Source organism: Aspergillus neoniger (assembly GCF_003184625.1).
Source record: "Aspergillus neoniger CBS 115656 unplaced genomic scaffold BO87scaffold_17, whole genome shotgun sequence".
NCBI lineage: Eukaryota > Fungi > Ascomycota > Eurotiomycetes > Eurotiales > Aspergillaceae > Aspergillus > Aspergillus neoniger.
In genome coordinates, this window is record NW_020291145.1 from 534,550 (window position 1) to 545,249 (window position 10,700).

A 10,700-nucleotide genomic window follows, 5' to 3' on the forward strand; every position below is an offset into this window, starting at 1 on the left:
TAAGTACCTGCATGCTATTTCTGTCGTTGATTTTCGTTGCCAATCAAGTGGTCAAAGAAAGACAGACTCTAAATCAGGCACTATTGAATTCTTTCAGTTGGAGGTGGTTTTGGGCGGCTGTGGCGGGCAATAGCATCCTCGCTTCTCGTGCCGTCGCTTTGTTCGCCTGGTCGCGTTGGCAACTCAGGAGCAACGCGTGTTGGCTTAGCAGCGTTAGAATTCGGACTGGCCTTGTCAGCCCAATTACTCTTTGGTTGGCAAGCTACAGTGCTTGTCGCCCTATGAATCAAGATAATAGTAAAAAGAAAGAGTTCATTCCGACCTAGGATATATTCACAATTCCAGTAAGCTGTACAACGCCGTAAAAGATCAATTATGCCCAAACATCCGTCCTCCCAACCGCTCTTCAAACACCTAACCAATGCGGAAATCCTGCGAGATGGCCCTGACGGCCACTATTGCGCCTTTCTGCGGGCATCCTCCTTGCTAGCAACGAGGGCGATCAGAGCAGCACCCACGCCGCTGCCATCCTTGGAGATACCAATGCGGATCTTCTTGTTGCCGGCCTCGCCAACCTCGGGCACTTCGCGGAGGGCATCGCGCATGTAGCCTTCGAAGTTGGGGTAGAACTCGACCAGACTGCCATCAACACCAATGTCTACGAGGTCGTCCTTTTGCAGCTTGCCAGTAGAGAGGAGGACAGCAGCCAGCGGGACGGCACTCAGACGAGCAGCACGCTTGCCAATGGCATGAACAACGGTCTGGATGGCCTTGCAGTCATCGGTGGTGGGGTGTTCGATCTTGAGGTGATCCTTCAAAGCGACCTTGATCTGCTCCATATTCTCGGTCTTGTCGGCCTCGACCAGACTCAACAAGCTGGTGTCAATACCCCACTGGCGGTACAGGGAAGACTCCTTGGGCACAGACACAGTGGAAGCCCCGCCAGTCTTGAGGAAGCCCAGGGACTCGTTGCGCTGCATGTCCAGCATGACGCGGCGCAAGATCTCGCCCAGGAACATACCCGAGACGCGCTTCTCGAACATCTGGATGCCCGGGTTGTTGCTGTCGGCATCGAGCTGCTGGTCGTAGATGGTGTTCGGTAGGACACTCAGGTGGTTGTCGAAGCTGCCCCATTCGGCGTTGATGATCATCTCACCGGTGGTCTTGTCGTACTCGGAGTGTTCAATGGTCTGCAGCTTCGTGATGCGGTCCAGCTTCTCCACATAGGCGCCATTGGTGCCCGTGCCGAAGATAGCACCCAGGAAAGTGCCCGTCTCTCCAGGAGAGGTGTATGAACGAGCCATGAGGGTTCCGACAGTGTCGTTGACCAAGGCAGCCACGCGCACCGGGAGTCCCAGATCATCGATGGCGTTCTGCAGCAAGGCACAGACATCTTGACCCACCGCATCGGGAATGTTGAAGCCCTTCGTCCAGCGAATCAGGGTACCCTTGTTAATGCCCAGCTGACGCACAGGGAAACTGAAGGTGAAACCCAAGTCGAACAGGTCCTCTTCACAGTTGCCATTCTTCTCATTGCGGCGTCGCAGATGAGCTTCGAAGTGGTCGTTGTGGTGAATGCGCAGGAACGATTCGATCTGGCGGGCCAAGAACAAGAAGAGATCCTTGGCCGTACCGGACGCCATGGTCTCACGAGGAATCATGATCTTGGACTGGGTAAGGGAGAAGGTAGTGTCTCCATGTAGATCGATCGAGCACACGCGGAAGTTGGTGCCGCCGAGATCTACTGCCAGGTACAAACCCTGCCAATGACCAGGTCAGCTGCTGTTTGGCGGAGGGAGCTGATTGGTGTGTAACGTACCTTTTCCGTGCCATTGGGCACTGCTGTGACATAGGTCGGGATCTGACTGAGGGTCGTGTGCTCCTTGGACAGACCTTCATCGATCTCGCGAATGTATTCCGTTACTCCACGTTGCACCTCAGCAGCGGGGTAGTCGAACTGGCTGGCAATGCGCGCAGCCTCGGACAGCAGAGCAGATGACATGACGACGGAAGAGATGTGGATATGAGGGAGAGTGTGAGGAGATGGAAAATAGACGGAGCCTCAAAGAATGTGTTGAGACGACAATAAACACAGTGTGCAGGAAAAAAAAAAGTGGTGAAGGAGGAGACCGGATGGTGGGGTTCAAGTAAATACGGGGAGGGGCAGACGGAAGCTGGAGGGGAATTCGGGGAATGGAGAGAGAGAGAGAGAGAGAGAGAGAGAGAGAGAGAGTAGAGGGAGGATGTGGAGGGAACAAAGGATAAGGATCAGGAGGAGGATACGAGCAGGAAGAGTCTAATAACTATTATCCGGAATGAGCATACGATGATGAAGGGGGAGCAAGTGGGCGTATTAATAGCAGAGCCATGAAGCCCAGTAAAGAAACTAATAATCTTGCAGTTGGAGGGGTCGATGAGGTCAGTCCGACGGGCTCAAGCCAACGGGAACGCCGGGTTCGCCGGGTTTGCCAGGCGTGGCCAAAGGGAAATTGGAAAAGGGTTCACTACCACTTCCAGTTCTCTCTGCTTCCCCCCCCCCTTCCCGACTTCTCGCATTGCCGATGTCTCGCACTTGTCCCAGATTTACTAACTTAGTGCGTGGTTCTCTCCAGTCTCCAGTCTCCAGATGCCACTCCTCGCACTAACAAGTGGCCCAGTTGCCTGCAAGACGGGGTTGCCGCGAGTCGGTAGCGAATCCGCCCGCGTGTCTGCCATGACGCATGAAACCAACTTGGTGGGGTTTAAGCCGTCGTTCACCGGTGAGAGGGAATTGGTTAGCAGCGAAGGGAATGGAAGGGCGAGGATGGCTGTTGCACACAATGCAATGCCACAATGCCATTCTCGTGCTTGGCCTCTGCGTCAGTCAGGAGAGGGTGAGACCACGCGGTAGGTGGTGAATTAGTGGTGATGCTGGCCTTCCCCGTCTCCGGATGCGGTCGTCGTCTGGGGCATTGGGGAACCTGGAGATGCTGACATGAGCATCATACTAGTACCTGGATCGGACTCAACTCAACACTACAATTCCAATATGTCACTACGGCTGTTTGCTTTGGGACGGACTAGTCCAGCTGTCAGAAGATGATGATCAGGGGATTCTCGTCTCGACGTAACCTTAAGTAACCGTCCAGCCTATGCAAGCAACCATTCCCTTGACGGCTGCTCCCTGCATGCTGCAGTATCACTGCGAGATTTTATCTCAGGATCAGCCACTTAAAGGCTTCGATCTGTCAGGTCTGTTACTTATTGTTTGCATGTACAGAGTACGGAGAACTTTGTAGTATACATTGCTACGTCACCCGAGTAGAGTTCTAGCGAACAAGACGATAGGCCGAGCGATCTTCAAGCACGTGAGATTCGACACAGTATACTACTCACCAACATGAGATTAGCTAGTTTAAGTTTGTAGAGAAAGCAACAACATGCCTATTGCTGTGCTAATTAGTAACTCATTGAAGCACCTCTCACCATCGAGTCAATTCATACCCATGATTTGACCCTCTGAGATCCAAAGTCCAACCCTCAACCCAACCACTCAAAACAACACCACCAACACCCAAAAACCATCTAAAGGTACAGTAAGAACCCCCAATCTAATACAGTTTCTCCAAGCCAACCATCCCAGCAACCCCGGGCACCAACTGCATCTCTACCCAACCTCCAGCGTCCAAGAAAGTAAAAAAGCTAACCATCCCAAACCGGAAACCCCGTGACTAATCGAGCAACAATAACTAGCCTAAGGCATCAAGACATCACCCATCCTCTCCAGGCACCAAGACATCAACTAACCGCAGCCAACTTCTGCCTCAGGCACAAAATGACTAATCACACGTGACCCGGCGGAAGTCGGCTTCAGAAACGGACCTTGACGATATGCAATTCCCTGCTCCGACACAGGAATTGCCCTCGATCAGGATCTCTCGGCGGCCAATTGCAGTGTTCCACTGAAACCGAACTACACTCGCCTCTTTCCCCTCTCTCCGGTCCACCAAACAATACCAAAGACAGCTTCGGCTGAAGGAAGTCACGGACACACGAAACCCGATATCCGCACATCATGGGCGCCGGCAGCTCTAAGCCCGCGGCTCCGGCCGACTCGAAGCACGTTTTCTCGAGGTAGGATGCTTTGCTTGTTACATTGGACAATTACATATTTCTCTGGTGGTGCTGGTATATCGATTGGCTTGGGCTGGGATATCAGTGGACGCGCTCAATGCATGCATGATATTGAAGCCGGACTGTCTTCACCGAGGATGATCATACCTACCCAAACCAACCATATAAATAAATAAATAATTCGACATGGGCGATACCCTTCAAACCACTGAACACAGTCACAATGAGAATAAATCGGAATACCAGCTAACAGCTATATCCTACACAGCTCCTCCCCCGTCCAATTCTCCGCCAACTTCGTTGACGGCCTCCAGTCCAACACCGAGGTACGTACATTTCCCACCTACCTACCATACCTAACTCATCTAACCCACCTCATTCAATGAAAAAGACCGACTCCGCACGCGCCCGCTCCCTCGAACTCCAAATCCAAGAGCGCGTAGCCCAAGAACTCGAGCGCCTTCGTGCTCGCGAACAGCAAACGCTGGCCGAGATCGAGAAGAAGCTTGCCGAAGCCAAAGACGTCTCTTCTTCGACACCCGCGCCCAGCCACGCTCCCAGCAGTGGGGGTGCGGCCTCCTCCTACTACCCACCCGGATCTCTGGATCTGGATGCGCCCCGGATCCCGTTCGCGGGGCGGGAGAGCTACTTCGCGACTGCTGCTGCTGCTCCGGCGGTTGAGGCGGCGCAGCAGCCGATCAACCGGGAACTGTCGCGGGAGAGCGTGAACAGTGAGATTGAGGAGTTGAGGGCGAAGTTGGAGGGACGGAAGAAGTTGGTTGAGATTGATGCGGGGATTGAGAAGGCTAGATCGGAGGTGGTGAGTTGTTTGAGGTTGAATGATCGGAGGCCGTTGGATTGTTGGAAGGAGGTTGAGGCGTTTAAGAAGGAGGTTGCTAGGTTGGAGGAGGGGTTTGTGGATCGGATTGTTGGGTAGATGATTTATTTATTTATTCCATAGGGATATATTGATAGAGAGGTGAGGTATAGTGGTGTGTAAGTGTGTGTTTGTTCGACTGTTGCTGCTGCTGCTGCCGAGTCATCAATCCCGGTTTGTGCATGTGTGTATATGTATACCTAGCTTGCTAGAGAAGGTTACTGGTTTCTGTTTTCATCTTTCATTTTACTTAGAGTATGTTGTTACTGGTGTAGATGTTGGTTGGCTGAATTCTCCCAACTAAATGGGCATATCTTAGATATTCATCTCTATCATAGATCTATACTCGATTCTAACCCCTCCTCCCCAAACAATCAATCAAAGACACACAGGGTATCACGCAACAAAGTCACACAATCCATCCTTACACATCAAACCAACTCCCAAAACCCGACCCTCGCCACCGTCTCCCCCGCACTCCTAATAATACACATATTCTTCCCACTCGCCTTCCCCTTCTGCACCTTAGACAACAAGACAGACCCAATCCCCGTACCCTTTCCCTCAGCAAGGTTATAATTGCCCGTCGTAACGAATCCAATGAGGTCCTCCTCCGTTGGAACCGGCAAATGTTTCTGACGAACATCGTCGCCCGCAGACGGAGTGATAAGCGTTGCAGCGAGCTGTTGCTGGACATCTTCAGGGCCGAGGTTGGCGGTAGATCGGGATTGTTTTTTCTGAAGCTCATTCCTAAGACCATCGTAGGGTTGCTTTGATGATAGCGTGAGCCAGTCCTGGCGGAGCTCGCGATCGGTGGTTGGGAGTCGGTAGATGCGGGCTCGGGGGCTGGGTGTGCCGCGGTTGAGGAGAGTGAGTTTGACTGTTGCTAGGGCTGAGGCGTTGATAGTAGTAGTGGTAGAGGGGTCGGTGAGGGCGCGTGTTGCTTCGGATGTTGAGAGCTGGTAGATGCTCAGTGGTGGAAGGGTGGCATTGGCGTCGTTGTCTTGGGGGTTAGTGGTGTCATCCGGTTTGGACTCAGTCTCTGAGGGCTGTTCCTTGTCGGTTGTTTTGCTCGCCTCTGGTGCTGCTCCTTGGACGAGTCTCTCCCAGTCGCAGGCCCAACCGCGTCCTATCTCACCCTTTTGTCCGTTTCTCAGATCGATACTCTCGAACTCGGTTCTGCGCCCCTTGGGACGTCGCTCCCACTCCCGCTTCGCTTCGCTTCTCTCGCGCAGACCCCATTCCCACCCAGCGCGGGTGCCTGGGAAGTCACCAGGGAACCAAGGCTCTCCTGATTCGAATGAGAGCTGCTGCTGCTCTTTCAGACCGCCGAATCTGGGGTTTCCGCCGCTCGAGAGGGGATAGTACATCAGCGAGTACCAGAACGGAAGCACGCACTTCCATGGGAGGAGGACAGTCCAGGTTCCAGGTGCGCTGCTGCTCTTGGAATGGGTAGGTCGACTGGCGAGTACCATCACAGGTATCTTGGGGTCGGTGTCTTTGGCGGGTGGGCGTACGCCAGGACCAGCTTCGGTTCGACGCCGATTGATAGCTTTTTGGCTAGGCAACTGGCGTGCAGCAGCTAACCGGGCGCGACGGTCGAAGAGAGCAGGGGCCGTCTGCGTGTTATCCGGGGACCACGACGAGAGTAGTATAGCCAGCCGTTGCATCTCTTCCTCTGACGACGATGGCTTCAAAGTCTTGGGCGGGAAATCGAGGCGAGGGTCGGAGACAGAGAACCCAAGGACAGCGTCCTGCGGCAGAGATGCAGGGTTCGTTACCCCCAGGAGAGAAGTCCATGTAGCCTCCGGACTGTCCGCAGCGAAATCCTTCCCATCCACAGAAACCGGCTTGAACGACGCAAGCAATGCCTCCGTAGCCCCCGGACCAGTGATCTCGATACTGCCAATCTCAAACCGCAAGTCCTCGACCATAACAGGAGGATTCTGCTTCTTCGAAACACCCAGCAGGGCATCCCACAACTGCAAAAACGCAGACGGATGCACCCGAACAAACACCTTCCTCCAACCCTTCTTCCCCTTCTTCTGCTTCCCACTCTCATCAGCATCAACCATCTCCACATCCTCCCCCTTCACCTCAGCACACCAAACCAACGTAACCGGCGCAATGGGCCTCTTCTCCCCCTCCCACTCATACACCAAAGTCCGCAACCCCCTCGTGCCAGCCCTCCACTTCCTCCCCTTCACCCCCCACGCCTTCTCCCCCTCAACCCCAACAGCCCTCAACACCCCCTCAATCGCCCCCACCGACCCCTCCAACTGAACCGTCGCCAAATAACTCATATCCCACGCCACAGCACCCCTAGACCCCCTCGCGCGATGCGTCGGCCGATAACTCTTCTCCGTCGGCGACAACGGCACCGCGAACCTCCACAACGGATCCTTAGAAGTAGCCATATGCGCCCTCTTCGCATGAAACATATGCGTCGGCAACCAAGTCTTGCACTGCTGGCGTTTCTTGAACCTAGCTTCCGGCGGATTCGGCCTCGACAATTTATTCTTCTTAATTTTCGGCACCCGCGGCGCAATCTCATACGCATGACTACCGGATTCTTCCAACGACTTCCGGGCCTCTTTATCTCGCTGAGCTTTCACGGCCGCACGCTTGGCTTTCGTCTTCGCGTTCAGGTTCTGTAGTCGCCGGGCAGTTTCGAGCCGAATGCGCATCTGTTCGGTCGGTTTGCGGGTTCGTGATGATACCGTGGGAGTGTTGTCTTCTATCATCTGCACACAGAATCATAGTCACATATTAGAATATTCACAGAAGCCCATTGAGAGTAACCCTTGCAAAGAAAAAAAATATATACCTCTCTCCTCGCCCTAGCCCTCAACCTCTTCGGCACCCTCTTCACATTATGACTCGCCGTCCGTCTCCTCAACGACCTCGGCACCTTCTGGAACGCCCGACTCGTCAACGCATTCTTCGATCGCTGGATCCCCGATTCGAGCGACCGGATCTCATATTCTCTTGCTTCCACGTATGCAGCGACATCTAGTTCGCCGGAGGCTGACAATGCCGCGTCGGCGACCTGCACGGCGAGCGAGCGCGCATCGAATGTTTTTTGGCGTTTGCGGGCGGCCGCGGCGGAGAAGTTGGGAGCAGCAGGTTTGCGCTTCGGTGGGTGGGAGGCCATGATGGCCGGTGATTGTGTTGTGTTTTGTGCGAAGGAGAAGAAATTAATTTATCATTTAGGTTTTGTAGGAGAGGGGAATTTGTTGGAGTTGGATAATTAAAGCTTTAAAGATTCCTGCAGAAAGGTCCGGGTCTGGAATGAAATGAAATGAAATGATGGCATGGTTTGATTTGGTCTGGTTTGGTTTAGCGCGGTGTCTGTTCCGTCGTCCGTCGTCGACTTTCAGTTTTCCGGCCGACAGAATTGAGAAACTAGTGATGGGAGCAGCCACTCCGACGCAACAAAATGGCAACGCAACCAATGATCGTTGGCTGACGGTTAAATGCTCAAGTTAATCCTAGTACTTTAGTTCTTGTTGTTGACGCTTTGATGTTCGGGTTTTCTTGTAGATCATTCTTAGCTAGGGGTGGACTACTAGTAGCTTGTTTTTCTCTTTGTATATTTTCTTGCCTTTTCTTCTTTACTCTTAAGGTTATTCTAGATGATCGTTGGACATAAGTATACTACGTACTGGCATCATACTACAATATGAACAATGTTGTCGTAGCTTCGTAAGCGCGTTGATTTTCTTTCTATCTAGTGGCTGTGTCTAATTTCTAACGCATTATCCCACCAGAATATCAATGTCAACGCTATCTATCATCGGACGCCTGCCATGTCTATCGTCTTTAAATGACACGTTTACAGCTGCTTGAGGACGGCCTCGGCGCTCGAGAACTGCAATGATGGTTAGTAGCTATTCACCTGGACATGAGAAGAGTAGAAAACATACCTCGAGGTGGTTCTTGGCGGGCTCACGCTTGGCGTAGGTGACCTTGCCGTGGTCGATGATGATGGCGTAGCGACCAGTGCGGCCCTCCTCGTCGGCCCAGCCGATGCTCTTGGAGAACTTGGCCTCGGGGTCAGACAGGAAGAGCTGTAGAAGGGTTAGTATCATTGGTCTGAAGGACAAATGAGAAAAGAAGAAGGGAATCTTACAATGTCGTCGTTGGTGACCTGGTTGGCCTTGCCCCAGGCGCTCATGACGTAGGCATCGTTGTAGGCAAGGACGGCAACAACGTCGACACCCTTGGCGCGGATCTCAGGGAGTTTCTCAACGTACTCGGGGACGTGGCGAGCAGAGCAGACGGGGGTGAAAGCACCGGGGAGGGCGAAGAGGATGACCTTCTTGTCGGCCCACTCCTTGGAGGCGTAGTAGTTGATGGGGATACCGCAAGAGGTGATCTCGCCCTTCTCCTCGGACCAGGGGATGTAGCTGTGAAAGGAGACAAGAATGTTAGTGAATGTACTAATAATAGTGTATGGTGACCACAGTATATGGTTGCGTTGCTGCGCGAGACACCAGCAACCGGAAAGGCGGAAGACGGTGGGGGAGGGGCAAAGAAAGAGAGAGAGAAGATGAATGAAGAGAATACTCACGAGAAGGTAACGTCAGCGGGGAAGCTGTCACCGGGGTTGAGGCCAGACATTGTGAATGAGATTAGTTGGTAGTAAGGTGTACTAGAAAGGGTATGAGTGATTGAGTAGTAGTAGTGAGTTGTGAGAGTGTAGAAGATTGGGAAGGGAATGGAAGGTTGGTTATATAGGGAAGAAGGGGAGACGGAACGGGGGCAGCGAGCCTGTGGCGGGTAATTCGACCTTAGCTTCAGTTGAATGAATGGTTCCTGTGTCAAGGGCAACGAATAACGCGGCGACGGCCCGCCCACGGCGCCATGAGGTGATCCGAAGCAGAAGGATACCGAAACCCTTCGATTGGTAGGGCTTTGGAGGGGGAACTGTATTATCAAGAAGACCGCCCGAGACTGACTGACCCCACCACGCATTCCTTTTACGGGTCTGCGCCATTCCCGTCCACTGGCCACCATATCTAGACCGTCCCCGTTGACAAATCGGCCCTCGATTCGATGTTCAAGTCTTTGCTGTTGTTGCTGCTACTCCTTCCTGGAACGTGTTTCCGGACCAGATATCCCATACCCTCTACAGGTGGGCTCTCTCTGCAGGGTTCAATCATGAGTCTGTCTGGGCTTGCATTTCTGGGCCATCCTCAGTCACCCCCATAAATTGGGCATCAATTCTATAGCTAATTAGCACTGCTATCACAGAGCATTAATTCCCCAGGCTCATCATTCTCCCGATGTAGTATCAACTATCAATTGCTGGTTATCAGGAGCCGGCACTTCATCCGAGTCTGCATCAGTACAACTAAAGCTTGGTTACTTCCCGTATTACCCCTGATCCTGACGCCACTCTACCTCCAATCTGGTCCTCATTCTAGATAGATTCTCTATCGATATGCCTAGTAAATAGCCATTGGCATCTACAAATCAACCAACGCTGCAGATCAAGCCTCTATGTAGAACCAAAAGCAGAGGTCTTCCGTAAATCCGATATGAACACAAATCTGCTTGTTTACCTCTACTCACCAGAATTACCACTCAATCTACCCAAATCCTTAACGTGTAGCAGTATCACCAACCCAATGCCTCCTAACTTTAGCGTATATCACCGCCAACAAGCTTATCTCTGCCTCCAAAGATAGTAGTACTGAGGAAACCA

The 10,700-nt window shown here is 52.7% G+C and overlaps 4 protein-coding genes across 4 annotated transcripts; 1 reads left to right on the forward strand and 3 right to left on the reverse strand.

Moving 5' to 3' along the window:
• Window positions 1–295: 295 nt before the first annotated feature.
• Window positions 296–2,484, reverse strand: glkA (glucokinase glkA). Its single transcript, XM_025623413.1, has 2 exons — window positions 1,820–2,484; window positions 296–1,760 (listed from the first exon to the last, which is right to left on the reverse strand). Exons 1-2 carry the CDS (start codon window positions 2,000–2,002, stop codon window positions 456–458), a joined length of 1,488 nt encoding a protein of 495 aa, XP_025479541.1. The 5' UTR covers window positions 2,003–2,484; the 3' UTR covers window positions 296–455.
• A 1,134-nt stretch (window positions 2,485–3,618) lies between these two features.
• On the forward strand, window positions 3,619–5,226 carry BO87DRAFT_335260 (Mic19 family protein). Its single transcript, XM_025620485.1, has 3 exons — window positions 3,619–4,113; window positions 4,382–4,439; window positions 4,505–5,226. The coding sequence occupies exons 1-3, from the start codon at window positions 4,055–4,057 to the stop codon at window positions 5,048–5,050; spliced, it is 663 nt and encodes a 220-aa protein (XP_025479542.1). The 5' UTR covers window positions 3,619–4,054; the 3' UTR covers window positions 5,051–5,226.
• Window positions 5,227–5,349: 123 nt separating this feature from the next.
• BO87DRAFT_406997 (ribonuclease P/MRP protein subunit POP1) lies at window positions 5,350–8,271 on the reverse strand. The gene is made up of 2 exons (XM_025626036.1): window positions 7,818–8,271; window positions 5,350–7,734 (listed from the first exon to the last, which is right to left on the reverse strand). Exons 1-2 carry the CDS (start codon window positions 8,142–8,144, stop codon window positions 5,422–5,424), a joined length of 2,640 nt encoding a protein of 879 aa, XP_025479543.1. The 5' UTR covers window positions 8,145–8,271; the 3' UTR covers window positions 5,350–5,421.
• A 554-nt stretch (window positions 8,272–8,825) lies between these two features.
• BO87DRAFT_416234 (peroxiredoxin family protein) lies at window positions 8,826–9,660 on the reverse strand (the record flags this gene model as incomplete). Its single annotated transcript, XM_025626737.1, has 4 exons — window positions 9,564–9,660; window positions 9,123–9,399; window positions 8,917–9,060; window positions 8,826–8,861 (listed from the first exon to the last, which is right to left on the reverse strand). The coding sequence occupies exons 1-4, from the start codon at window positions 9,611–9,613 to the stop codon at window positions 8,826–8,828; spliced, it is 507 nt and encodes a 168-aa protein (XP_025479544.1). The 5' UTR covers window positions 9,614–9,660.
• Between the last annotated feature and the right edge of the window lie 1,040 nt (window positions 9,661–10,700).